This window comes from Protopterus annectens, chromosome 3.part0 (assembly GCF_019279795.1).
Source record: "Protopterus annectens isolate FY-2018-M chromosome 3.part0, PAN1.0, whole genome shotgun sequence".
Taxonomy (NCBI): Eukaryota; Metazoa; Chordata; order Ceratodontiformes; family Protopteridae; genus Protopterus; species Protopterus annectens.
The window spans coordinates 827,993,498-828,021,010 of NC_056731.1; the positions used below are offsets into that span (position 1 = coordinate 827,993,498).

The 27,513-nt window shown below is 39.2% G+C and overlaps 1 protein-coding gene across 1 annotated transcript in view; it reads right to left on the reverse strand.

The window, feature by feature from the left end:
• MYLK4 (myosin light chain kinase family member 4) overlaps positions 1–27,513 on the reverse strand; it is a 1,154,879-nt gene that overhangs the window by 26,740 nt on the left and 1,100,626 nt on the right. The window contains exon 12 of the mRNA XM_044065164.1: positions 16,249–16,401. Within this exon, the coding sequence (XP_043921099.1) occupies positions 16,249–16,401 (153 nt within the window). The remainder of the gene's footprint in view (positions 1–16,248; positions 16,402–27,513) is intronic.

The window sequence follows — 27,513 nt, forward strand, 5'->3', positions numbered from 1 at the left end:
GTTCCCAGTAGATAAAAACACTTCTGATTCATTTTTATGGCTAAAACTTACTTTGTCTATAAAGCTTAATATCTTAAGCTAGGACAACGTGCTTTAATAACTGTGTGATTTGTGAATGCTTTTGAAAATGTTACTTTTTACTTTTGTGTTAAAATGTTAATAAAATTAACTTTAAACTACTTTTTCTGTGGTAAAAGTTATGTTATAATGACCGGCATTCAAAACTGCCATATAGCTGAAACACCTGATGTCCTTAAGGGGTGATTTGCATATATCCCATGTTACCTCTTATAAAAGAGGTTTTAAGGAATCACACAGTGGAAAATGAAGCTTGGCTGGGTTTTTTTTTCTTAGTCTAAGATATGGTAATCTATCTATATACCCTAGACTACTGCAGAGGTAATCCATATGAAAAACACAGTAAAGTTGTGTAAACTAACCAAAACAGCAGATGTTTGAATGATCACAGTTGCAGCAGCCACTCCCTCCCTCAGTCTACCTTATTTTTGTATACTTTGGTTGACAGGGTGTGGACATTTATTATTATTATTTTCCTAGTACTGTCCTTGTCAGGGCTTTAGACTCCCACTTTCTGTTTGCATGAAAGAATTAAAGGCTTGATACCCAAACCTGTCTTTCAGTTAGCTCAGCTCAAGATAACAGTTTGGTCACGTGGAAGGTGCCCTGAATCTTTGGGAGCTGGCCAGACGTTTATGTTAAGTTTATTCATGCAACTGTATTACTTTTTATTTGCAACTCCATTTACAGCGCAAGCAATCCCAAGTGCAGTAATAAGTCAGACTACCTTTTAGAACATGTCAGTTTTCTTACAGGCTCGATACAACATAATGAAGAGTCAGTCTGGCTTCTGTTATACTGTGTTGTCATCTGACACCCACAACTCTGGATGTTCTTTATTTTTGTGAAAATTTGAGTGAGTTTGAGTAAGGTATATGTTATATATATTTACACTATTCTCTAGTCACTGTCACCTTTACATTTGAAGGAGGCATGCATATCTACTGAGAACATGACTGCATGATACAGATATTAAAACTATGCAGTCATTACCATGAGCCTCCAAAGAGACGATGACTGAGAAAGAACTATCCTGCACACATTTGTAGAACCACAGCCTCATTTAAAACACTGATCTATGCCTTCCCACCAGAAAAAAGATGCTTAGGTCCAGCAGAGTATCAGCTAGATCAGTCTTTGCCATTGCTCTTTCTGGGCCTGGAGACCATGAACATGGAGACAATGACTGGACATCAGAGTGTCATGCTTCACACCTGTGATAACACCTATTTTCACAAGTACCTCTCTGTGGCCCTCAGTTAATGCAGCACCCAGGAAGATGAACTAGCATCTCTTAGGATCTAAAGTTTATACTAGGCTAATGGCCTCTAGGGTCTTTATAAGCCTAGACATGCAACCCAAATGTATCACATGAGTTATTGTGCCTCAGAGGTTGTTTAACTGGTGTATGTTAGCTAAGGCATGATTTAATGGTTGCCTCTGTCCATCAGAGAAATAGGTACTAAATCAGGGGGGTGAATTTTTGATTTTTCATTCATTGGTCCAGCTTACATGTGAATAGGTTTAGGGACGGCACTGCTTCACATACCTCTCAACTGTACAGATTTTCCCAAAATGTCCAGATTTTTGCCTCATATTTTTGGTCTGTTTTTCATAAATTTATGGGGTTTTTTGGAAAATTAGTGGCAAATTATTAAAGCATGAAGTTAGAAAATAATGACAAACATTTGAGTTTCAGACTTCATGCCCTTGAGAAAATTCATGCTAATGCAAAATCTGTTATTATGTCAAGTTTCTAAGTTTATAACAACAATAATGTAAAAATGTCCACTTTTATTTGTGGCTTTGTCCAGATTTCTTGCTGTAGGAGGTTGAGAGGTATGTTGCTTCACATGGATGGGAAGTCTATTCCAGAGAATGGGAATTCTCTGAAATACATACCTCTCCTTACAATGTATTCTATTTATGTCATAAGCAAAGTTTAAGTCCTTAGATCTTATAATTCTGATGCTGTTTGTTCTGCAGATATGAAAAAGGTCTATCGGAGCAGGATCCAAGGATACATTGTATGCCAGGCATAGATCACCTCTCAGTAGTCGGTAGAAAACAGAGTACAGAGATAGGACTTTCAGGCACTCTGTATAGGACATTATTTTTATGCTCTAAATTTTTTTTGTGAGGAACCTCCGTGGACATTTCAGTTGTTGCACATGCCTGGTCATGTGCATAACAAAGGGGGTGTTACTCTCAATGATGAGTTTGATAGGAACAGAAAACAGTGGCATACTGACCTCCCGGGATCGAGAGGCCATACGCTGACTTATACATTGAGTGATACAGAATGACTTCCTTACTAACTTAGACACGTTAGTCAAAGGCCAGGATGTACATGCATCCCCAAATACCTGACTACTGGGTCTACTTTTAAGGATGTTTTATTAATGAGGTAGTTTCCCAGAGTGGTCAACTTCTCAAAAGGAACTATTATGCATTTTTTTGATATTGAGTTTTAAGCCATGGCTTTGGAATAAGTCGCTTGTTAGAGTTAAACCTTTCTGTTAAATATTAGTATCTTGGGCAGAGATTCTATGACTGGTTTGCAATCATCAGCAAAAGTGGTAAACCAAAGGCTCTTGATGTTGATCTTAACTTCTGAGAAGTACATGCCAAAGAGGAGAAGACCCAGCACAGAGCTCTGACGCGCTCTTCTAGTGACCGACCTCTTTGTGGAGGTAGTCTGATCCTAACTTTCTGGGTCCTATCTGTCAGCCAGTTGGCTATCCAGGGTGTTACACAGGGAATTACGCCTAATTTCATGAGTTTGTTACCAGTGCCCAAGTGGGTATTCTATCAAATGCCTTAAACAGGTCAAGATAGGCAGTATGTACTGTTTTGCCCTCATCCACTGCCTTTGTGACCTTCAGAAAGAAGTCCACTAGGCTTAGCAGGCATATCCTGCCTTTGACGAAACCAAACTGGTGGGCTCCAGTGTTTGAAGGTTTCCTATGCCATTGTTAATCATTTCTATGATAATTGTTTCCATGGCTTTGCATATGAGACTAGTCAAACTAATAGTCCTGTAGTTCCTGGGATCTGTTAAAGGTCCATCCTTGTTCAGAGGGAAGACTGTTGCAGTCCTCCCTACCCAGGGCACAGAGCCTACTCAGAGCCTGTAGTTAAATACGGACTCCAATGGTCCTGATAGGTCACATTCAGACTATTTAGAAGGCATCATGAGATATACTTTGAGTCCACCGAAGCTGTGTATTTGGCCCTTGAAAAGCCTCCATATTCCTAAACACAGCAGTCAGTCAAACACAACTTAATGGGCTTCAGTCAGTTGGAACAAATATTAATCAGTCTCAGAAATTACATTCCTACCTATGTAAATGCAGATCAAAGAAATTCTTCATAAGGATGTCTGCATATGCCTAGGAGAGAAAGGAATGGTTTCTAAAATCTTTGTTATGGGGTGTAACTGTTATCTGTTAACCAGGTATATTCAACAGGCAGATAATAGATGGAGATATATATCCTAATCCTGAGCCAAATTCTATCAAGACCACAGAGCCCCATACCCCAACCCCCTCTAACATTCAATTCCTTACCAGACCCCCCCAACTCACTCTTGATAGCCCATCTTAACATTAGGAGCATAAATAATAAGGTTGCCCACCTATATGCTCTCATGGATGTACATTCAATTGCCATCCTATGTCTCACTGAAACATGGCTCAAGCCAGCAACGCAAGACAATGAAGTTATTCCACTAGGATACAATATCTTGCGACTGGACCTTAAAGCTAAGAAGGGTGGGGGAGTAGCTATCCTATACAAATCTGGATTACAGGTGACATCTGTAGACTCTAAACCCTCTCTAACTAGTAATGCTAAAATCCTTATCTCCAAGATTCAACTCAATAAATGTAAATCCATCTATATTATTGGTGTTTTATCTTCCCCCAGGGAATAACTAACACCCTAGAAGATCTCCTTAGCTGGCTTTCCACCAACTATCCCCAAAAACGATACTACTCAGTGACTTTAATATCAACTGGAAGAGCTGTACTACTGAACAGCCTACTATACCCAAACCATTACCAGTCCCACAAGAACCAACAAACCCAATAACAATGAAAGCACCTTAGACTGGATTCTCATAAACAGCCATTGCCAAACCTACAAAGTAGGGACCCTCCCCGAAGGTATAAGCGACCATTCACTCACCTTCATAATCAGATATAAGAGGACATTGCAAGCCCAATCACCTATAGGACAATAAGGAGCAACACAAAGTTTAACCCCAACATCTTCCAAAATGAACTTAAGGCATGTGATTGGTCAGCCCTCAAACACCTACCTCTGGAGGAAGCAGTAAAATACTTTAACACTAAATTCTTAGCTATTTTAGATTACATGCGCCAATACATACCATTAGAGCTAGGATTAAACCTGCTCCATGGCTCTCAATAGCAACTAAACAAAAAATGCTCCTTAGAAATAAAGTCTGGGCCAAGTGGCGTACTACTAAAAGACCTGAAGATCATTTAAAATTTAGACAGCTAAGAAATGATACAAAAAAATCCATACTGTTGGATAAAAGAAACTATTATATTCAACTCCAACAAACCCATCAAAACAAACCACAAAAGTTCTGGGCAGGGATTAATACACTTTTACACCCAGGTCGTTCTGTCACACCCACCCCATCAGGCTCTGACCATGACAGTCCCAAGCAAATTGCCAATACCTTTAACACTTTCTTCACTGAAAACATTCAGTCTCTTGCCAATCAACTAACTCATGACAGATCATCTCTGACTACCTCTACTTCTAGCTTACCCCCCTTATTTCACCTTCAAACCTGTCCCTACATCCCTTGTCTGTACCCTTATTCAGAAACTTAAACCAACCACACCCTCAACTGATCTACTACCTACAGAATATCTGCAAAAAGCTGAAAAGGCCATAGCCTATCCCATCTCCATCCTGATTATCAGAACTATCACTGAGGGAACTATCCCATCTATCTGGAAAATCTCACATATTATGCCCGTGCTTAAAGGTGGTAACTCCAATGAATTATTAAACTATAGACCTATAGCTATATTATTTCTGCTGGCAAAAATCATGGAGAAATGCATTCATAGACAACTGTTAAACCACCTACTAGATAACACCTTACTAGCTAACTGCCAACATGGTTTTAGGCCATTTCATAGTACCACCTCTGCCCTCTTATCCTTCTCTGACTGTATTAACAAAAATTGCAATAATAACACTCTATCCTCTGCCCTCTTTATTGATCTCTTTAAAGCCTTCAATATGGTTAAACACCTATTCCTCATAAACATACTCAAAAACCTGTCACTAGATGCACTGGCTCTACAATGTTTCTAATCCTACTTAAACAATAGGCAGCAGGCTGTACTATGGGAGAATAACTTATCTACCCAACTCCCCATTGCCCTCGGTATCCCCCAAGGCTCCATATTAGGACCTCTCCTATTTTCTATTTTTATTAATGACCCACATTCTGTAATACTTCAAGCTACCTGTATACAATATGCAGACAATTCCACATTAATATGCTCAGCCACTTCTCCATCAGACCCTCACCCAAAATGTGTTTAATACAGTCAAGAAATGGCTTCTACACTGCTGCCTCATCTTGAACCCCAAAAAAACAAAACTCCTACTCTTCACTCCCACCCGTAGGGCCTCCCCACTTAACTTTACTGTTACATCAAACAACGGTACTATCATATCTCCTGATTCAACTACAAAACTTCTAGGGGTGCTAATTGATAACAACCTTAACTTTGATACTCACGTTAACAGTACTATAAAAATAGTCAACAAAAAACTAGGCTCCCTCTATAGAATCAAATCCTTTCTGACCCCATTAGCTAGGGCTACTATTGCCCGTACCCACCTAATCTCTACTCTATACTATGCCTCATATATATATATATATATATATATATATATATATATATATATATATATATATATATATATATATATATATATATTCACTCCCAAATGACCTGACCTCCCTTTCCTCAGTAACACTATTTAAAAACAAACTGAAACTATTCACATCGGTTATGTCCTTGTGCGAACCCTGACTAATTACCCCATTTATCTCAGGATACCTATCACTATGCCTGTATGTACTAGTTGCTTTTCTGTTAACCATAAAGAAAGTGTGATTTTATATATTAATCGAATGTCATTATCAATATCTTCTTATAACTATCCATATATGATATGTACTAAGATTATGTAAGCAAAAATGTAATGAACTGTAATGAATTGCTAAAATATGTAATGTACCTGTATCTGTCAAAACTGTCATTTAAATAAATTATACTGTGTTTTTGAGGAGCTTTTCTCCCCAGGCCTCTGGTGAAAATGGACATATATCCAGCTGAACTAGCCCGGTCAACAAATGTAAAATAAAATAAATAAATAAATAAAGATATGCCTTGTTCAAGGCTAATCTGGGAGCTCTGTGTGATTAAATCATTTTGTCAGTGTTGCACACTAGCAGCAAATAGAAACTGAGGGACATACCTCTCAACTGCCCTGATTTTTACAGAATGTCCAGATTTTTACCTCATATTTGTGGCCTGTTTCTCATAAAATTTAGTTTTTCTGGCAAATCACTGGCAAGTCATTGAGAACCAAAGTCAGAAAGTAATGGCAGACATTTGTGTTTCAGATTTAATATCCTTCAAAAAATTCATGCTAATGCAAACCCTGTTAGTCTATCAACTTTCTAAGTTTGTAAGATATAATATTTAAAATAAGCCCCTATTTTTGTCCCTCCCCCCCTTTTTTTTGTGTGGCTTTGTCCAGATTTCTTGTTCTATGACACTGAGAGGTATACTGAGGGAGTTAAGGTCTGGACTACAAAATTAAGTTGATCTATAGTACGAACTCTTATTTCTCTGCTATAAACTGCCAAAGAAAGTATGTTACTTACACTGAAATTTAGCAAATAGCTTGACAACCTCAGATTTATTTATTTATTTATTTACATTTGTTGAGCGTAGGTCCATTTTCACCGGAGGCCCGGGGAGAAAAGCTCCACAGTTAAAATATACAGACAGTAGTTACATTGGATTTACATAGCAATTAACAATTTGATTAACATAGCAATTAACAATTACATAGTTACAAACAAGATTTACTTATATTATGGGGAGTATAACCCTTGCAAGGGAGATGTGGGGCATTCAGCACAACTGTAAAGAGGGTCTGACTAAATGGGCTTTGATGAGTCAGCACTCAGGGACCTAAACTAGATCCTTTTTTTCACAGAATCACATTATAAACTTTTATCTGTTCCTGTATGTCAAATAACTAAGATTTAATCTCTGAATATGCCAGTAAGTCCTATGTATACATCTAGGTGGAAGACACATCTAGCATACCCTGAAGAAGTGTTTTTGCAAAATCTTGCCTGACTTTAGCATCAGAATTTGCATATTTTGTGAACATGAAGCTAGAATACTAATTCTCTCCCTCACAAAGGAGAAAATTCATACCTCTCAACCTCTTAGAGCAAGAAATATGTACAAAGCCATAAATAATGGGGGGACAAAGGCCCAAAAAAGGGGTCATTTTTAAATATTGCTCTTACAAACGTAGACAGTTGGTAGAATAACAGACTTTGCTTTAGCATGAATTTTCTGAAGGGTTGAAGTCTGAAACTCAAATGTCTGTCATTATTTTCTGTCTCCAGTCTTTAATGACTTGCCAATAATTTGCCAGAAAAAACACAATTTTATGAAAAATGGACCAAAAATATGAGGCAAAAATCTGGGCATTCTTCAAAAATCTGTACAGTTGAGAGGTATGAAATCCTTTTGAAGGATGGTTACCCAAGATATAGCTTATTTAGCAGCTTCAGCTGTCATATGCCCTGTAAGAGACACCCACAATCAACATAACAAAAGGCAATAACATTAGCTAGCTATTTAAAACTAACATGCTTGCCTAATTGTGCCCCCAGCACGTTAGAGTAATAGGAAACCAGCACCTCTTCTGACATCCTGACAGCTTTTGTTCTGTCATTGAGATTCTCAGGTTCCTTCTAGAATCCATCTAATAGAAGAGTCACTCCCCAAATGCTTACACTGATCATAAAAATAAGAAATCTCTTTCTCCCAGATCAAGAAAGTTTCTAACATAACTCTGAGCATGAACAGCCAATTAGAAGCAAAAGCGTTTGTGTCCCTTTGAAAAAACATATAAGAAAGAGAATATATGAAAGTCTGAAAACATTCTAGCTGAAGTAGTGCTCAGCATAAATATAGTTTTCCAAGTCATGGATGCCATGGGGATTAACACTAAGGCATCAGAGGGAAATGCGGTTAATCCTTCTAAAAGAATGTTCACATCCCTCTTAGATGTTTTAAAATGCACAGTCCCTCTGAAAGCAATTTAATGCTAGGAAGAGAAGTTAAAGAAGAAAAAACTTTGCCATCTGTGCCCTTCAAAAGCAGAAGGTTGGAGTTATGTAGCATATTATAATAAGGCTCTTTTTGCCTTTTTCTGTTACTGCCATAAGTAGAGCATTCCCTGTTTCCCCAACCAAGACTCTTGCCTGAATGTGAAGACTCCTGATTTGAATAATAACATTTTACAAATACATTTGCCATTGAATTATGCTTCTATTTTGAACATAACCCTATGCAAAGGCCACTGAAACATGTAACAAGCACTAAAACATATGCATGTTTAAGCATGTGAAGCAGTATCCAATATCCAATAAATCCAGAACTTTAGTCTCCTCGTTGTTCTGACACCTCTTTCAGCACTTCTCCACAGATGATTGGCAAACCAACAGCCACTTGTTTAGTTTCTGTCATTTTTTTGGATTCCAGTCTAGTTTGTCGATAGACCTGCTCACCAATTAATGTAATTACAATAATGTAATTAATGTTTTACTTCTTGTCTACATTTGTTAACCAGATAACCCACTGGGTACAAGTGCCCCTTTTCACTGATGACACAAGAACACTTTCTGGTTAAGTGACTTGCTCAGAGCAACAAAGTAGACAGGGAGGTGGAAGGATTCAAACTATGTACCTTGGGTACAGGAAGCAGCTCTTTAACAGCTCAGAGCCTTAACCCCGTGCACTTACTGTCATATCTAATTTCTGCCTAAGTTATCCTCCTCAGAGCCATCATTTTTCCTGTAATATCATTACTTCTCAGATCTAGATGATGGATAGAAGCTCTAAGCACCCATTCATTTTCAGTACCATATTCATTCCTTTAAGGGTTTTGGGAAGCCTGTCCCGCTAAGTACTGGGCCTCTCCAGACAACCCATCTTTTAAAGAACACTGCTCCATTGTGGGATGCTAGTATACTGACATATATACTAATTTATATATTGATAATTCAAACTATCCACATATGCTCAGAGTGTGGAAAGAAACTTGTGTCCCCCCAAAAAACCTATGAAAACATAGGGAATACATAGAAATGCCATATAAAGAGCACTCCAGCATAAAATCGAGCTAGCGAACTGAATACTTTTAGGAACAGCACTTCCCAATGAATGCTGTGCCACTTCAGGCTTCCCAGAATTAATACTAGAGATTACTTTAGCTTGTCATTATCCAATTCAATGCAGAAGTTTTTTTAATTCCCTTATTCCCATGCAGACTAATATTCTTAGAGCATTTTCTCATGTTGCCTAAGGTGAAATAGCTCAGATTTTTTACTGCGTGTGTGTGTGTGTGTGTGTGTGTGTGTGTGTGTGTGTGTGTGTGTGTGTGTGTGTGTGTGTGACAGTGTGTGTGTGTGTGTGTGTGTGTGTGTGTGTGTGTGTGTGTGTGTGTGTGTGTGTGTGTGTGTGTGTGTGTGTGTGACAGTGTGTGTGTGTGTGTGTGTGTGTGTGTGTGTGTGTGTGTGTGTGTGTGTGTGTGTGTGTGTGTGTGTGTGTCTTGTCATTCATTAAACTGGCATCTTTGATCTTAACCTTCCATCTGTGACATTCATAAACAAGTTAACAAAGTCAGACACATCAGAAACTATTTTGTGATGCCTCCCTTGTTTATTAATTTTCAACCAGTAAGTCAAAAAAAAATCATATGAAGTAGTTCATGCAGAAGCACATAAATGACTTTCCCTTACCCAGACCTTATGTTTCTGGGGAGTTGCCCCCAGACACAGAAACTGGGTGTAGCCTTTAAATAATTTAAGAAGTCACTTCCTGAAAGCTCTAAAATTCAGCCTTTTTGAATCCTGTCTCATTCTTCTAAGGAACACCAGGCAAATGAGCAACACAGAGCTTAGTAAAAAAAAAAATAACCCCTGTAGGTCTCAGTCCAGAGTTAAGCCAGGGCAAGCTGACTCCTGTAAAACCTTTATATGCTGACATATAAAATACCACTAGAGATTCTTATAAGTACATCTCACTGTTATATTGGGCAACCAAAGTACTACAGACACTAGACCAATAGTACTCCAATAATATACTTTCAGAATTTTTATACAGTTTATGGGTAGGTAGGTAGGTAATAATACAGTTATATTTAAGTACAATGTAGCAATCTTCTCATGTATACTGACAACCCACTTCTCCTAATTCACACAAATTCCAATATGTAAGAGAGATGCATCTATATTAAGTATCTAGAACCTAGGCTCTTTCGCTCACAAATCAGTATATAAGATACTAAGCAGGATGTCATCTCACACAGTTGACCTTCTGCACCATCCCTGCATATAACACCTAAACCTACATATGCAGAAATTCTCACTAGACGTCTAACTGAAGATCAGAGACCTACCTCCCAAACATAAATACACTTCACTTAATACATTTCCAGAAAATCACAGGATACATACAAACACACACATCAGTGTCTCACCAAATATGCCCCTAAGGAAAAATACAAAATCAAATGTTTTATTCATAGGTGACTCCATGTGCAAATAACTATAGGAAAGACCCCCTCTCCAAGTTATCACCAGCTATAGATCCCCCTCCATGAACCATGATATCCACACTGCCTACTTAGATCTACTTGAGTCACTCAAAATACAGCCAAACAGCCTGGTTATGGGTGACTTTAACTACCTGTCCATAGACTGGGTAAATTATACATGTACAAACACACACGCCTGAAGGTTCTTGGACCTCATGAACTCAAATGCCTTGGAGCAGATAGTTGGCAGCCCCACAAGGGTCCAGAGCATTCTAGACTTGGTACGCACCAACATGGTAGAAGTGTGCACCACCACAAGTGTGTAGCCCTCCCTGGTGAAGTCTGATCATAAGTTAGTCCCTTTCAAAGTAATGATAGCATCAGATCCCCCTAAGGATAAATTAGGCAAAAAACTTCTCCAAAGCCAACTACAGCCTCTTATGAGGGGCATTAATAGCTTCAAAGTTCCTGTCTCCACTAACGGCAAGGGCAGCTATACTGTGATATACACTAATGCATTGTATAAACATCTATAAAATTGTATCAACTCAGCCATTCTTGATAGGACCAAAGCCAATATCCTCAAGAAAAAACAAGCCTGCCTGGTGGACATCCACCATAAACAGGTTATATAATAAGAGGAAGAAATTGCTGTCTAAGAGCAAGAAGGAACAATCTCAGAATTGGAAGCACACAGGGTTCTCAGCTTGAACAAGTAAATAAGATATCCTGTAAAGTCCTTCTAAAGCTAACTACAAATTTAGATTAGCATCCCTGGCTAAGGATAACCATAAGGGATTATTTAGCTACATCCAAAACCTTAAAGGAAAAGCCCAGAGTTGCATTGAACTGGCAGTGAATGGTACCTCATATACTGAACCAGTGGAAATAGTCAACCTGGTAGCAGGCAGGTTCAGTGAAAATGTCTCCCCCGTCCCTGCCACATATACCCCAAAACATTCCTCCCACCTATTCTCCACCTAGTATCTCTAAATTGCAGGTTTAACCACTCTCTCCAAGACCAAAAACAGGCTGCATTCTCAATGGTTTAAAACAGGAGTTAACAACACCATCGAGTACTCTTTTCAACCACAGCCTAAGCACTGCTTTTGTCACTGCTGAATGGAAAGCAGTTACCGTCATCCCCTTGCACAAGTGGGGTGCATCCACTTACCCTGGGAACTATAGACCCATTAGTCTAACCAGCCTTATCTGCAAGGCCATGGAAAGAATCATCATGGACCTTATCAACAAGGACATAGGACACCTTCAAACACTTGACCCTATGCAGTTTGGTTTTGTTAAAAGGAGATCCTATATGTTGAACCTGTTGGACTTCTTCTAGACTGTTACCAAAGCTCTGGATGAAGGCAAACGTGTGCATACAGTCTACCTAGACTTAGCCAATTCCTTTGCGACAATGCACCCCACCCACTCAAATATAACTGAAAAACCTCACCCAGCTGGGGGTCAATACTGTCAGGTGGGTTGCAAACTGTCTCACTGACAGAACACATACAGTCAAAATAATAGACTCCACCTCCACCAGCAGACCCATTACCAGTGGTGTTCCACAGGCATCAGTGCTGAGAACCGTATTGTTCAGAATCTACTTCTCAGAAGTACAGACAAACACAAAAGGTCTGTGGTTGACAAAGTTTGCTGATGACTGCAAACTGGGGGCAATCATTGAATCCCCAAATGATGTCAACATTCTACAAGAAGAACTTATGCAAACCAATGACTGGTGCCAAAGTCATGGTCTTAAACCCAGTGCAAAAAATGCATTATCATCCCTTTTGGCAAAGATGATGACCCTGCAGATTGCCATGTTAGGAACACCCTAAGCTCTAAATCAGTTGTGAGAGATTTGAGCACACAGATTGACAGCAACCTTACTTTTGATCACCTTGTCTTCACGGTGGTATGGAAAGCCTTTTAAGTTGCTCACCTCATAAGCAAGGGCATAGCTTCCAAAACAAAGGAGGTTATAACCCCCCTGTACTCTTCCCTCATCAGGTCAATAAAAGAGTGCAAGGCTCCCTTACACATGCAGCAACTGGAGAGACCTCAAAGGTTCTTCACAAGGAAAATTCAGGGTCTTCAGCACATGTCTTATGTAGACAGACTGAAATCACTGTCACTATACTCTGTATGTTCTGTTGTAGAAACTGTTTATAGTTAGGTATTGTATAGACTACTCAGAGGCGACCTGTGCCTTGCATACAGAGCAACCTCTGATCCTGCCTTAATGGAAATGCTGCATATTCATAAGTCAAATGGTACACAATTCACTCACTCTAGGGACCTTAACCTAGCAAGTGACATCAACAGGACTTGCTGGAGAGACAGATATGTCTCTTAGAACATGCCTCTCCTCTGGAATAAACTTCTGGTTAAACAGAGACCCTCATTACCCCTTTTAAGTGTAACTTGGATGATTGGCTGGGAAACCACAAATTCACCCCAGGGTTTTCAACTATGTCTGTCTTGGAGAGGGGCAGTCACTGCTGATTTAGATCTGCTTATAACATAGACCTTATCTCTAGACCTTTTGGGAACAAGGGTTAAACTTGGCTAGCCTTGTAAGGTCCTTAGGACCATTAGCCTAGTAAGCTCCTATGAACCAACAGTAAATTATGGAACTCCAAACCAATCACAGACTACAAACCTGAAGGTATTCCATATAAACTAGACAGACAAATATTCTTTAAGGTCACTGGAAAGAGCTGTGGAAGCAACCTCCCTCTACTAAGACATCAGGTGTCAGGAGGGCCATGACATGTATATGCATGGCTTGTGAGGAACGGGATCCTGATCAGGAAAGTGGTACAAAAATTATGGGAGCAAAACAGTAGCATACCCAAAATGTAGGTTTTAGAGTCAAGTATGGCTGAAAAGATATCACCCATTTATAAATGTTTTAAGTTCTGTTGTAGAAACTGTTTATAGTTAGGTTTGTTGAGGCTTCATGTTGGCATGTTGTCCTTACACATATCACTCTTGAATATAACACTTTGATAGAATAGCCCACAGTGAGGGAGCATACATTGAGCATACTGATGGACGATACTTAAATAAGCATTTCTTACTTCTGCTCACATATTACTTGCTCTTTATAACTCATTCCTTTTTCTTTTACATGTTTATCACTATAGTAATTAAATGAACGTGTGAAGATTGCTATGGATTATCTTAATCAATAGTTAATGATTATGTGCTTGTTGTAGCTATTCGAGAATTGGGCTATGTCATGCACAGCCAGAGTAGTTTTTTAAGCAGACTAGTGAGAAAAAGTGTATGTGAGGGATATACATCTGTATGTCACTGCAGTGTTCATAATCAAGATGGGAAGCTTATCAGACAGCCTAGGAATGAAACTTGTAGTGACTGAATCTGCTAGTGTAACTTTACATGAAGTAAAGGTAATGCCCTTCATGTGAACTCACAATATCATTTAAAAAAAAATAGAAATACTCCCCCACTGTTCAAAGTCCACCCAAAAGTGATACTTGTAGGTGAACTATCCCTCAGTGTCCATAACCAGAGAAATAGAAAACTATTTCCCTTTTCTAATCACTGTAATTGCTTACATTCTGCATGTGCCACTGAAATACAGCTTCAGCAGCTTGTGACACTTGCCATCCCCAGTCCTCAAATATTTCTCCCTTCAACAAGGAAAACTGTTATAATTTCTTAACCATTTTTTTCAACTGCAAGTTAAGGAACGGTCTCACTCAGGCCACTATTCCCATTCCCATTCTTGAATCTCTTAGGGTCATAGGTTCACAGGTTCAGAGATGTTTACTAGGCTAACAACAACAGGACCCTTTTTAGGTCTAGTCATGCATACCAAATCTCTGACAAGTTCTGATAACCTTAATAAGACTAAGCAGGAGGTTGCGAAATGAAACATTTACAAGCAGGTACCCTTATGGTAATGTATTGCATGGCATTCCTCAGTATCGGAAAACTCTGGGAATCAAATAAGTGCTTCTCTCCTCAGATGCCAGTTGAGAGTGAATTAAGCGCTACAATGCTTTCTACTGATTCTTCCTGTACAGTCTATTTGTGTAAAACTTGACGTTAATGACAAGATCATGGTTAATATTTAGTATGTTCGACTAACTGCTTACAACTGCAAATGAGCAATGCCACTTTGTGAATATTTGCGATGTCTTTGTGCAGTCCTGTAGTGAAAGCTAATTCAACATCTATTCTGTGAAATTACTTTCTTTAGGGAATTTGAATATGGCTACTGCTTTATTTCATTTGAGAAATGCATTTGATGTCACAATGAAATTATCAAACAAAAAAAATATATATATATTGGTAATGTTCAATGATTTGATGTAAACAGTGTGTTATTCTAATGGTGTCAAGCCATTTCATGAATATGTGGAGATTGAATGTTAAAAAAAAATGGAAAGTGTACAATTGCAAATGGTACTTATTGCACCAGGCAATTCTGGAAATGAAAAAGGGACAAATAAAGTAATGTTTTGCTTCTTAACAATGGGGGGGTGGGTGGCTGTTGTTTTTACAATACTTAATACTCACTCTGACTGATATATCAAGTTTGCTTCCAGAATGGAATGCTGTGTACTTCAATAGAAGGTAAAACCTTGCCATTATAGAATATTTATTACAATAAATATTTTTAATACTAAAAATGGCTATTTTGCATCTGTCATGCGAATGAATACTATATCACATCAAGTATTTTTATACTTTTTTCATTAGATATATAAATACACACCGAATCTAAATAGCATGCACAAAGAAAAATACCTAAGTTATAAAAATGTATTTTGTTTCAATACTTCAATCATATAATGTTAACCCTTTTCAAAATTTTCACTCAAATAGTATAACACATACATTCTTATAAGGGACACAGAGCCAGGGAATTGTTATGGCTAGGCTTGTATAGGCCCGAAGGCCGATAGCCTAGTACCAACCTATGAACCTATATCCATTGCCAAATATATTTCGTGCCATTGCAAGACATTAACAACATGCAATGGTTTTTGTATTACCTATTAGATGAGTCTCGGGAGTAGTGATAAATGCTTCATTTTCATAGCATTGCATCGATCAAAGCAAGATGTCATCTTTTTAAGGGATATTTCCATAACACAGTAATTAATACAACATATGCTAGCACCATTTGTAAGAATAAAAGTACAGGCATATATTAGCCACAATTTAATGTTTGCAAAGATATACCACAGAGAAAACTGTCACCAGGCATACCTTTTTCCTTTCACAAGCAGTTTTGTTATAAAATCCTTAGCATCTTCAGAGACATGCTGAAATTCTTCATCTTCAAAGTCCCATTTGCATGCTATGATATTGTTCAGTGTTTCATTGTCATCGTCTCCCAAAAACGGAGAAAGACCACTAAGCCTATGGTATAGAAAACTTTACATTACAAAATATTGTAGTCAGACAGATAAAACTGTTAGATGATTACAGAAAGGTAAGAAACATGTAGAAAACTTTTGCAACATGGGCATGTATTCAGTCCTCTAACTGAAAATAGAATCCCCACATGCTGCATAGTCAACGTGCAACACATATTTTTCAGACAAAATCTTTTTCATCCAGCACTGCACCCTGCACCAAATGTTTATACAATGACAGTTGTTTAAAAAGCATTGCTTTAAGGAACAAAGCAAAACAGAATACAAGCTAGAATACAAGCTCAGTGATTTAGGATAACTTGTAATGATCTTTCCTTTGCCCTCATTCTGTTGTACAGCAAACAGTCTTTGTTTTAAATTCGTAGTTGAAAAAGAAAGTACTTTTTCACTCAGTGTTAGTGCTTCTACTTTTCCAGTTTTATTCACAGTTGTAAAAGGATTGGCTTATTTCATACCAACCAGTTTTATTTTGTTAATTCACAGCTATGGCATCCAGTTGTTATGAAGCCAATAGTAGTTATACTGGTTTACACATAAGGCATGTATCCAATTACTTAACAGGATGTCCTTAATTGGTTTGCTTCAAGGCTGTTCTCAAGGTTTACACACATAAGAACATGTGAAGGTCCATCTAATGCTGTTTTCCTCTGTAGATTTACTGTCATTCCAATGGCTTCAGTTACTTTGTACAAAGCTTCAAACAGCTCAAAGTGGTGATGGTTCACAAACCAAATACCCACTCCTATTTCATGCCTTGTAAAAATCATGTCCACCCAAGTTCCAAAATAAAAGTGCAATACCTGTAACACACCTTGAGTTTCCTAGCTGCAAAAGGTATTTTGTCACTGTTTTTTGCATTGATGTAAATCTCTACTTGAAATGTCTATGATTTCTACGCAATATCTTTGAAAAACCTTTACATTGCATACTGTAATATTCTCCAAACACTTATTATACAACTGGCTGTGCTTTTGCACAACTCCAGGAGATTCTATAACTTCTACCCATAAACACGTTTATCCTCTCATACACATCTATCCTCCTTCTAACCCATAAATGTCCATTCCTTCCCATCCCTATCTCACCTAACATCTCTGTTTCTGTATCACTGCCTCATGTTCCATTGCAAACGAATGTTCTTTATAAAACAAGCATGCTAACATCAAAAATGACAATCTCCTTTGCAAACCTACCTACTTTAAACCTGAAAACTCCATTTTTATAATAGTTAAATGACATTGCATCCCAACATCTTTCTAACATATCTCTAAACATATATCATTCTAGTAACTGTATAGATAGATATATATATATATATATATATATATATATATATATATATATATATATATATATATTCAATTTCAGTACATGCTATGTATGAAATTTCAACTGGAGATCCTAAACTGTACATACAGTTTTAATGTGCATGCATGTTTGACCCATAATTAAAAATGTCACAGCATTTTCAATATGTGTGTATAAAAGTGAATATCTTCTGTATTTTGTAGTTGTAAAACTGTACAGCTTTTTTTCTCCTTTTATGTTACTTTTTTGTGTGTATGTATGTATTTTGCAATGTTTTTTGTAGTATATCTGTAATAACTGTGTAGCTTTTCTCCCTGGGTCTCCATAGAAAATAGGATAGATCCCAGTCAGACTTTCCCAGTAAACAAAAATAAATAAATAAATAAATAAATAACTTCAGCAAATGGAATGGAATGCAAAAGTGAAGGCACATGGGATAAAAATGAGTACAGATAAGACAGTTGTAATGGCAGAAAACTAGGAAAATCAGAAGAAGATGAGAACTGAGATAAAAGGCAAAATAGTGGAACAGGTTAACAGCTTCAAATATCTGCAAGATGTGGTTGAGGAAAATGTAAGGCTGAATGAGGAGATCAAAGCTAGAATCAGAGAAGCTGCAGCCAACTAGCAGTGTCTCAGGGGTAGTGTGTAACCATAGAATACCAAAGAAGCTGAAAAATAAGGTGTAAAAAACAGTGGTGTGACCAGTACTACTGTATGGTACAGAAACAAAGAAATGAGGACATCAGAGCAACGCCAAAGTAGCTCCAACTGAAGAGAAAGTCAAAGAGATCAGATTACAGTGGTTCAGGCACATGTGCAGAAAAGCAGAAGACAATCTGGTGATGAAAATTTGGGACAGACAGACAGAAAGAAGTCAAGAGGAAATGAGGGCATCCAGCAAACGGATGAACTGTGTGAGGGAAGACGTGTGACAATCAGGCATGACTATCAAGAAGATAGGATAGTGGCATTGAATCAAGAAACATGGCAACAGTTGACACAACACCCTGATGTTGTGTAGAAAATGGGGAAAAAAGGGGGTGATGATGGTGATGATGACTCTTATCAGTGTCTATCTAGAAAAAAGATATTTAGAAGTAACTGAGAAGAGCTGCCAGCAGGAATGTATAGAGAGTCTAACATTAACGATTTATTGTATAATGCACCGTTTAAAAGAGGAAGAATGCAATTCCTATACGGGTATGGTATAAAAGTTCTGTATAACCCAGGCACTTCATTTATTTATTAAAAATAGCTCTTCTTGATTAATGATGGCCGTAGAAGAAAGAAAAGACAGAGGCTATTAATTTATAGGCATGGCCTGTAGAATAAAAACATTCTGTACAAATACTATCTCAGTTTCTGCATCACAAACCTAGAGGGATCTTCGTTTCTTTGTAGTTAATGATGAACTTCTATTCAGAGTCCTGTTGAATAGTCTGTATAGACCGCTGAGATAAATCATGCCTTAAATGACCTGTGGGTTCAATGGGGCTTCCTTCCGGCACCATGAATATAACAGTGCAGCAGTAATAGCGGAGGATTACGTTTATAAGCGGTTACTGATCTGCTCTCTGTAGCTCGTGCTTTAATTCTCCTTCTCAGCTTCCTGTTCCATGCTGTTTGACTCTGAGCAAATCACCTAACCAGACAGTATGTTTTACCCCTCGATGGCCTTCTGGACATTTTGCCTAGGGACTACCCATGAAAAGTGACATATATGCAACTAGCAAAGAAACCTAAATGTAAAAATAAAAGCGAGAGATTAAAATAATCCCAGCAGTAGTGTGGCAATGTTTCTGTACAACTGCAATGCAACAAGTACCACAAGAATCTAAAAAATCCTGCTACAACTAAACAAGAGCTACAAAGGAATGAGTTGCAAGTGAAGGAGGGCCTATTTCTTAACATGCACAATGCAGTCTTACAAGGAACTGGTGCTTGTATAATCTTGCCTCACACTGCAGTAGACCACCCATTGATTGCTAGGATAAGAACAGACATCTCTGCAAAGTTTTAAAGAGTAAAATGGGTTATAAGGAATTAAATGGAATGGATGTAATGATGGATGGATGTGTGGATGAATGGATCAGCGGGTATAAGGATGGTTTGGAGAATGGATTGGTGGATGGCTGGATGGCTGGATGACTAGCTGGCTGGCTGGCTGGATGGATGGACAAGTGGACAGATGGGTGGGTAGATGGATTGGTGGGTGGGTGGGTTGGTGGGTGGGTGGATGGATGGTTGGATGGGTGGGTGGATGGATGGTTGGATGGGTGGGTGGATGGATGGTTGGATGGGTGGGTGGATGGTTCTTGCCATGGCTGTACAATTCTGTGTGGTGAGATACTCCTGTACCACTGAACAGTGTCTGTATGTGTGTCCACTGACAGCAGTTACTACACTATGCAAAGACAGATGACTGTACTTTTCAGTGGCTTGCATTTCTCCATTATATTTTCATTGCACTTATATCATTATATTTTGCATCCATCGCATACCTCTTGTAACAAATTTAATAGTATTCCTATGTAACTTATCTTATTATATACTGTCTGGCTGCTCCATTACCATAATGTGTCCCTTTCTGTTGTGCTATTCCCAGAAAAATTTACCATGCTCTCCTCAGAACAGACAGCAGTTGTAGATATGTAGCCATAAAGCAAACAAAGTGTTATGAGCAAAACAGTGACTGAATGACATTAAATATGTATAGCAAATTATTTAGCCTGTCCTGTAATATGAATATTAAGTTCTCGCAGTCCCAATAAAAAAAGAAGCTTTGATGTAAATGAACTACGCATCAGTAGACTAACGCTATTGTATTACACCAAAAGATACTGCTGAAATCTTCAAAATAAGTGATAATAGTCACTAGGGTGGGCAACACTGGATAATACCAGATCATACACAGGTATTCTGAAGATCAGCTTGGAAGTTGGAGGGCTTCATTGTCTTCGGGAGGTCATTTATGCAAGCAATAATGCCCAACAGGCTGAGTGTTACTGTCTAAATAATGCCCGCTCAGGGGTGTTATGAAGCCTGAAGTCGAAGGTGGAGGGCCTCTACACCTCTGGAAGGGCATTATTTACACAATAATGCACACACTAGAAGGGATTATTGTACTTAGAGAAAGAGCTTTCTGTAAAATTGTGTTATACTTTATTTTTTGGGTCTATATTAGAACATCGAACATTTGAAATGTCGAGTGTTCTAATATTGAACCCTAGCAATCGAAAATACAAAACATCGAACATTTGGAACAGTGAATTTTTTCCAAGAGAAAAAAAAAAACAGCAATCCACACACATACACCTAAACTCGTACACCTAACCCTACACTAAACTATACATACCCACTAACTATCCACTTACCTTAACCCAAACCCTAACCCTAAGGCCCGTCACTATCGCACAGTCACCTCACCCGCATCCTAAACCTAACTCATCTACCCCACCCTAACCCTCACGTCCACACAATTGAACACTTACCTGACCTGAGCCCTAACCCTAACCCTAACTCACCTAACCCTCCCTAACCCACACGTCCACACAATCGCACACTTACCTGAACCTGACCCGTAACTTTCCACCAGAGCGCTGAAAATACCAAAGCAACAGAAATGGACAACCAAATTCTTTCCCTAGGAAAGAATTCAGTTTTCTGTTTCTTTGATATTTTCAGAGTTCGCTGAAAATGGGTCGATATTAGAACACTCGACATTTCAAATGTTCAGTGTTCTAATATAGACCCAATTTTTTTTACTATTCTTTTTATATATTTTTGATATAAAATAGTTTCTTTGCCTAATGTTTCAAACTTGCTGTAGTATATGTAAATGGTGTTGGAGGAAGTTTTTTTACATGAAAATACAATATTTAAAAAACAGACATTTACGGATGGTGCAGTGGTTAGCACGAGGCTCTCTGGTTCAATTTTCGGCTGGAGTGCCTTCTGTGCAGAGTTTGCATGTCCTCCCTGCATTTGTGTGGGTTTCCTCCTGGTGCTCCAGTTTCCTCCCACATCACAAAGACATGCATCTGGAGCCTTTCTCCCTGGGCCTTCGCTGAAAATTGGCTTGTTCCAAGTCGGATGTTCCTGGTAAACAAATTTTAAACAAATAAAAAAATAAATAAATAAAATGTTATTCATTTTTTGGTGTGGTTTGTTGCCAGTCATTGGAGATTGAAGTCACTAAATAATAACATACATTTGAGATTCAAGGTTTAATCCCTTCAGAAAATTCATGCTAACATAAATCCTATTATTTAAGCAACTTTTTATAAGAGCACTGTTTAAAATCTGTTCCTATTTTTGATCCTTTGTCCCCCCTTTATTTCAGTCTTTATCCAGATTTCTTAAGCTAAGAGGTTGAGAAGTATGCAAACCTCTTAACTGCTGCTGCCAGTGATCAATCGATCTCACTCTGTCAGATAGATGCACTTCAGAAATGCATGTTGACACAAATCATGTTATTCAAGCAACTTTGTAATTTTAAGACCAATATTCAAAATCTGTTCATATTTTTGAGCCTTTGTTCCTCCTTTACTTTAGGCTTTATATAGATATCTTGAGCTCAGAGGTCGAGAGGTATGCAAACCTCTTAACTGTTTCTGCTACCACAGCTCACTCACTGTCAGTATTTGCATTAACATACATACACTGTCACACACACATACACACGTGCGAGCACACACACACACACACACACACACACACACACACACACACACACACACACACACACACACACACACACATATACACTTCCACTTGCATGCATGTAAGCACACATACACTCACACACAGAGAGAAACATAAACATGCACACACACACACACACACACACACACACACACACACACACACACACACATACTTTTCTTTCTTTTGCATGCATCATTTATTTTCACACTTGCTAAACAGCAAAAGTGTTGCTTAACAAGTGTAAAATAATGGCTCGATCAATCTCACTCTCCCTTTTATGCACACATACACACACTTTTCTATTTTTTTTCTTTTTTTTTCATTTTATATTCACTAAACAGTAAAAACGTTGCTTAGTGAGCATAAAATAATGGCAGCCATTAGGTTACTTTCAGTGTGAGCTTTACAGCAGCTTAATACACTGCTGTTGAAGTGGGAGACTTGTTGGAGATAGTTCGTTCTCCAGTCAGGGTGCTGAAGTACAGGTTGCCCATTCTCTAATGGCCAATACCACCCACCCTTATTATGTTGGCAAAATGTGTGTTTTTGGATATTTGTTTTATTTTTATTGTATATTTTGTATGTATTTTTGATACTAATTAGCTCTTCTACCAAATGTCTAAAACTTGTTGTAAGAGGTATAACCTTTGATATAGGAAGATTCTTAGACCAACATTAGAAAACAAAAGAAAAATCTCACTGTTCAGTGAGTTCTGTCCCCTCCCATTCCAAATTGTGTGTGAGTTTTTGTTTTATTCCCATACAAAGTGAGCAGCTTTGTGACAAAGATAAACACCACAGTTATTTGTTCCTCCTTTTTTCAAACATTAATATTAATAAATATTTTTCTACCAACTCTATAGAAAAAATAATTACGTTTTAAAAGTATACCCTGATTGTTTTCAATATTTCTATGCAGTCCTGTATTAAAATCTGGAACCTACTGAGTACTAGTCTTTTAGAGAAAAACAGCTCTTGTACTCACTTTCCTCACTTGTCTAGAGGAAAATAGTTTTTTATTCAGGACTGTCCAAGGGTCAGCTCCCAGTGTTTTCACCTGTCTATCTGATGAATCTGGGACTTTTTTGGGCAATGTAGCAATTGCCTCATGTACACAGACAACCCTCTCCTCCTACCACCCAACATTACAACCTGTGAGAGGTGCACTTATCTAGCCAAACTGGAGGTAAAGCTCTCTCCAACCAAGACTGAACTTGACAGTCAAGAGGAGAAGGTAAACGCTTGCACCACACCACACTCATCACACAGTCCCACTAAATCTACACCACCAAAATCCACACATAGAAACACAAAAACATTCATGGAGGCTCTCAATAATAATCTGCTCAAGCCACAAAGACCTCCAAAGCAGAAATGTAAGCAGCATCCACCCCCAACACAACCCAAATGAGACATAGCCCACAGACTCACTGTGCCACTCGACCACAGCCCATAAGGCAAAACAACATACCCAACACACTAGTCATAGGTGGCTCTATAGTCGGGCACACTGATGTCCCACTCAATAGGCTAAACAAGGAGAAGGTTACTGTTAGCTGCCTGGTGGGTGCCAGGATCCGTCACGTAACCCATGCACTCAGGTCACTCCACAAGTACAAATATGGCTCTGTCATTGTCCATGTTGGTGTGAATGACCTGAGATGTACCTCCCTGGACTACATGAAAAGAGACATGGAAGAGCTCTCTGATCTTGTAGCCCAGGCAGGTATGACCCTAGCCCTGAGTAGCATCCTGCCATTGCCCAGAATGATACCGCAGTACAAGGACAAAATGATTGACTTCAACAATTGGTTAAGTTTCTGGTGTCATTCTAAGGGGATCCAGTATCTGTCTGCCTGGGACAACATGGTCGACAGACAGCCAGAGATGGCCTGCATTTGTCACCCCTGGGATTCCGCATACTGGCTAAGGCTCTTGCTACCCCTATAATGCCTTTTTTAGGCAAGGTTCAAATGATAAATTCACCACCGTAACAGGAACAGGCAAGCAAAAACTAAGGGTAATGCTACTCAATGCCAGAAGTCTAAATCTCAAAATGCACTCCCTTGAGGCACTCCTTAAAATAGAGAACATTGATATCTGTGCAGTGACTGAGAACTGGTTCAAGGCTCCAGAGAGCAGCCCTGCATTACCAGGCTATATTTCATACCACACTTTTTGGCCACCTAACCTGGACCAGAACACCAAAGGCGGAGGTGTGTCCATATTTATTAAGGATATTCACACCTCCAGGCTAGTTGCTCAGCATAATGCATCCGAGGTTATCCAAGTGCAACTAACTCTGGGCAAAACTGCAATCCAAATTGTAGCTTGCTACAGATCCCCCACCATGCCCCAGGATTCCCAATCCTCTTTTCTTGATATACTGGAAAATATTAGGGTTCAACCAAGCACCCTAATAATGGGTGATTTCAACTACCCCACCATTAACTGGGAAAACTACTCATGTACCAACTCCTTCACGCAACACTTTCTGGAATTCATAAATTCCAATGCCCTGGATCAACTTATCCACACCCCCACCAGGGGCAACATTATCCTAGACCTAGTCATTACTAACATGAGTGACTGATGTTCCACAACTGAAGTCAACTCCTCGTTGGTCAGATCCAACCATAAGCTAATCACCCTAGATATCCACATCCCACCTCCACCTCCCATTAAGGAAACCATGGAAAATAATGTCTCCAAAGCCAACTTTATGCTTCTTAAAACAGAAGTGGTGAACTTCATGACACCCATGCAGATGGACAATACAGTTACGACTGCTGAATCCTACACGAATGCACTCTATAAGCACTTACACGAGTGCATGGATTGTGCTATCCCAAACAGAACCAAGACACTATCCTCCAAAAAAAGGAAGCCAATCTAGTGGTCTCCTGCCATAAACAAACTCTACAACAGAAGGAAGAAACCGTTGCAAAAGAGAGCAAAATCCCATGAGTGGAGGAGTTCCCTGGTCAGCCTCAGTAAAACGCTGAGTTCCCTTGTAAGATCCTCCAAAGCTAGCTACCAAAAAAAAATCACCACTGATTCTAGGGACAACCACAAAGTATTCTATAGCTATGTAAAGAATCTCAATGGCAACACCCAGATATGCCCTGAGTTACAGCCCAACAGCATGAAAATTACAGAACCAACTGATATTGCCAACATCCTGGCAGATAGGTTCAGTGCTAACTTTACCCCCCTCTCACCTCCTAAAGGGCCCATATCTATACAGGAAAAATGCAGATTCCCTGTAATCACAACAAAGCTGGTAAAAGCTGCACTCTCTAAAGCCAGAAACACAGCATCCATGGGACCAGACAACATCCCAGGCTGCGTATTACACGATCTTCAAAACAAACTGGCTCCCCACCTAAGCACCATGTTCAATCATACCCTCATGACAGGCTTTGTGCCCACTGAGTGGCACACACAAACAGTCATCCCACTCCACAAATGGGGAGACATCACTGATCCCGGGAACTATCACCCTATTAGCCTGACGAGGCTGGCCTGTAAGGCCATGGAACATATCATCATGAAACTCATAAACAAAGACATTGGTAACCTCCAAACTCTGGACCCCACTCAGTTCAGGTTTGTGAAAGGCAGATCTTGCCTCCTGAACCTGATTGACTTCTTTGAGGCAGTCACCAAAGCCATAGACAAGGGTAAGGTGGTTCACACAGCCTATCTTGACCTCGCCAATGCTTTCAACACCATCCCCAATGGAACTATAGCTAAACTCACTAAACTAGATATAAATCACTATGTCAAAAGATGGGCTGCCAACTGGCTCACTGACAGAACCCACACTGTAAAAGTTGCAGACTCCAAATCTGACTTCAAACAAGTGACAAGTGGAGTACCACAGGGTTCAGTCCTGGGACCTCTCCTGTTTGCTATCTATTTCTCTGAAGTACAGCTAACACAGAAGGCCTTTGGCAATGAAGTTTGCAGATGACTTCAAACTAGGAGCCATAGTCGAGTCCCCAAATGATGTAGACATCCTAGAGAAGGGCCTCACTGAGACAGATGCCTGGTGTCAGAGCCATGGCCTCAAGCTTAATGCCAAAAAGTGCATTGTCATCCACTTTGGTAAAAACTCTGTACCCATGAACTACAACATAGGCAGCAGTCTACTCAATGCCAAATGTGTGATAAGCGACCTTGGGACCCAGGTGGACAGTAGTCTCTCCTTTGATAATCACATCACCACAGTAGTTAGGAAATCCTTCTGCATGGCACACCTCATCACAAAAGGGTTCTCATCCTGGAAAAAAAGAGGTCATTGTTCCCCTCTACTTGACTCTCATTAGACCCATTATAGAGTACAACGCCCCTTTTGGAATGTACCTCGCAAGACATCTGCAGCAGTTGGAAGGGCCACAGAAGTATCTCACAAAGAGGATTACTGGCCTCAAACAGATGCCCTACACTGGCCATCTCAAAAAACTCCAGCTTCACTCCGTAGCATATCACCTACTCAGAGGTGATCTCTGCCTAACATACAAAGCTATGTCAAACCCAGAGCTGTTGGACATGCTACACCTAAAGAAATCCCAATCCCTCCAAGCTACGCACTCTAGGGACCTAAACCTTGTCACCACAATAAACAGGACATGCTGGAGGGATAGATTCCTGTCCCAGAGACTTCCGATACTCTGGAACATGCTACCCATGTATGTCAAGCAAAATTCCTCATTAGCACTCTTCAAGAAAATCTTGATGAGTGGATGGGGAATAGGAAATACACCGCGGGGATCATGGCTGTGGCTCTGCTCAACAGGGGCACAGGAAAATAACTTTCTTGGGTGGCGTAAGCCAGGGAACCTTGTTGGCTAGGCTTACTTAGGCCCTTGGGCTGATAGCCTAGTACCTACCTATGACCCTACTAGAAAATTTTGGAATGGATTCCTAACAACATAAAAATTTCCTTTAGCTATGTAGCTAAATATTAGGTACAAGTTTTAGTTCACACATATTAAAATTGTTTTTATAAGTAACCGCTGGTATCCGATATCATCTTAGTTGTAGAAATTACATCTTAAGCAGTAATCCATAA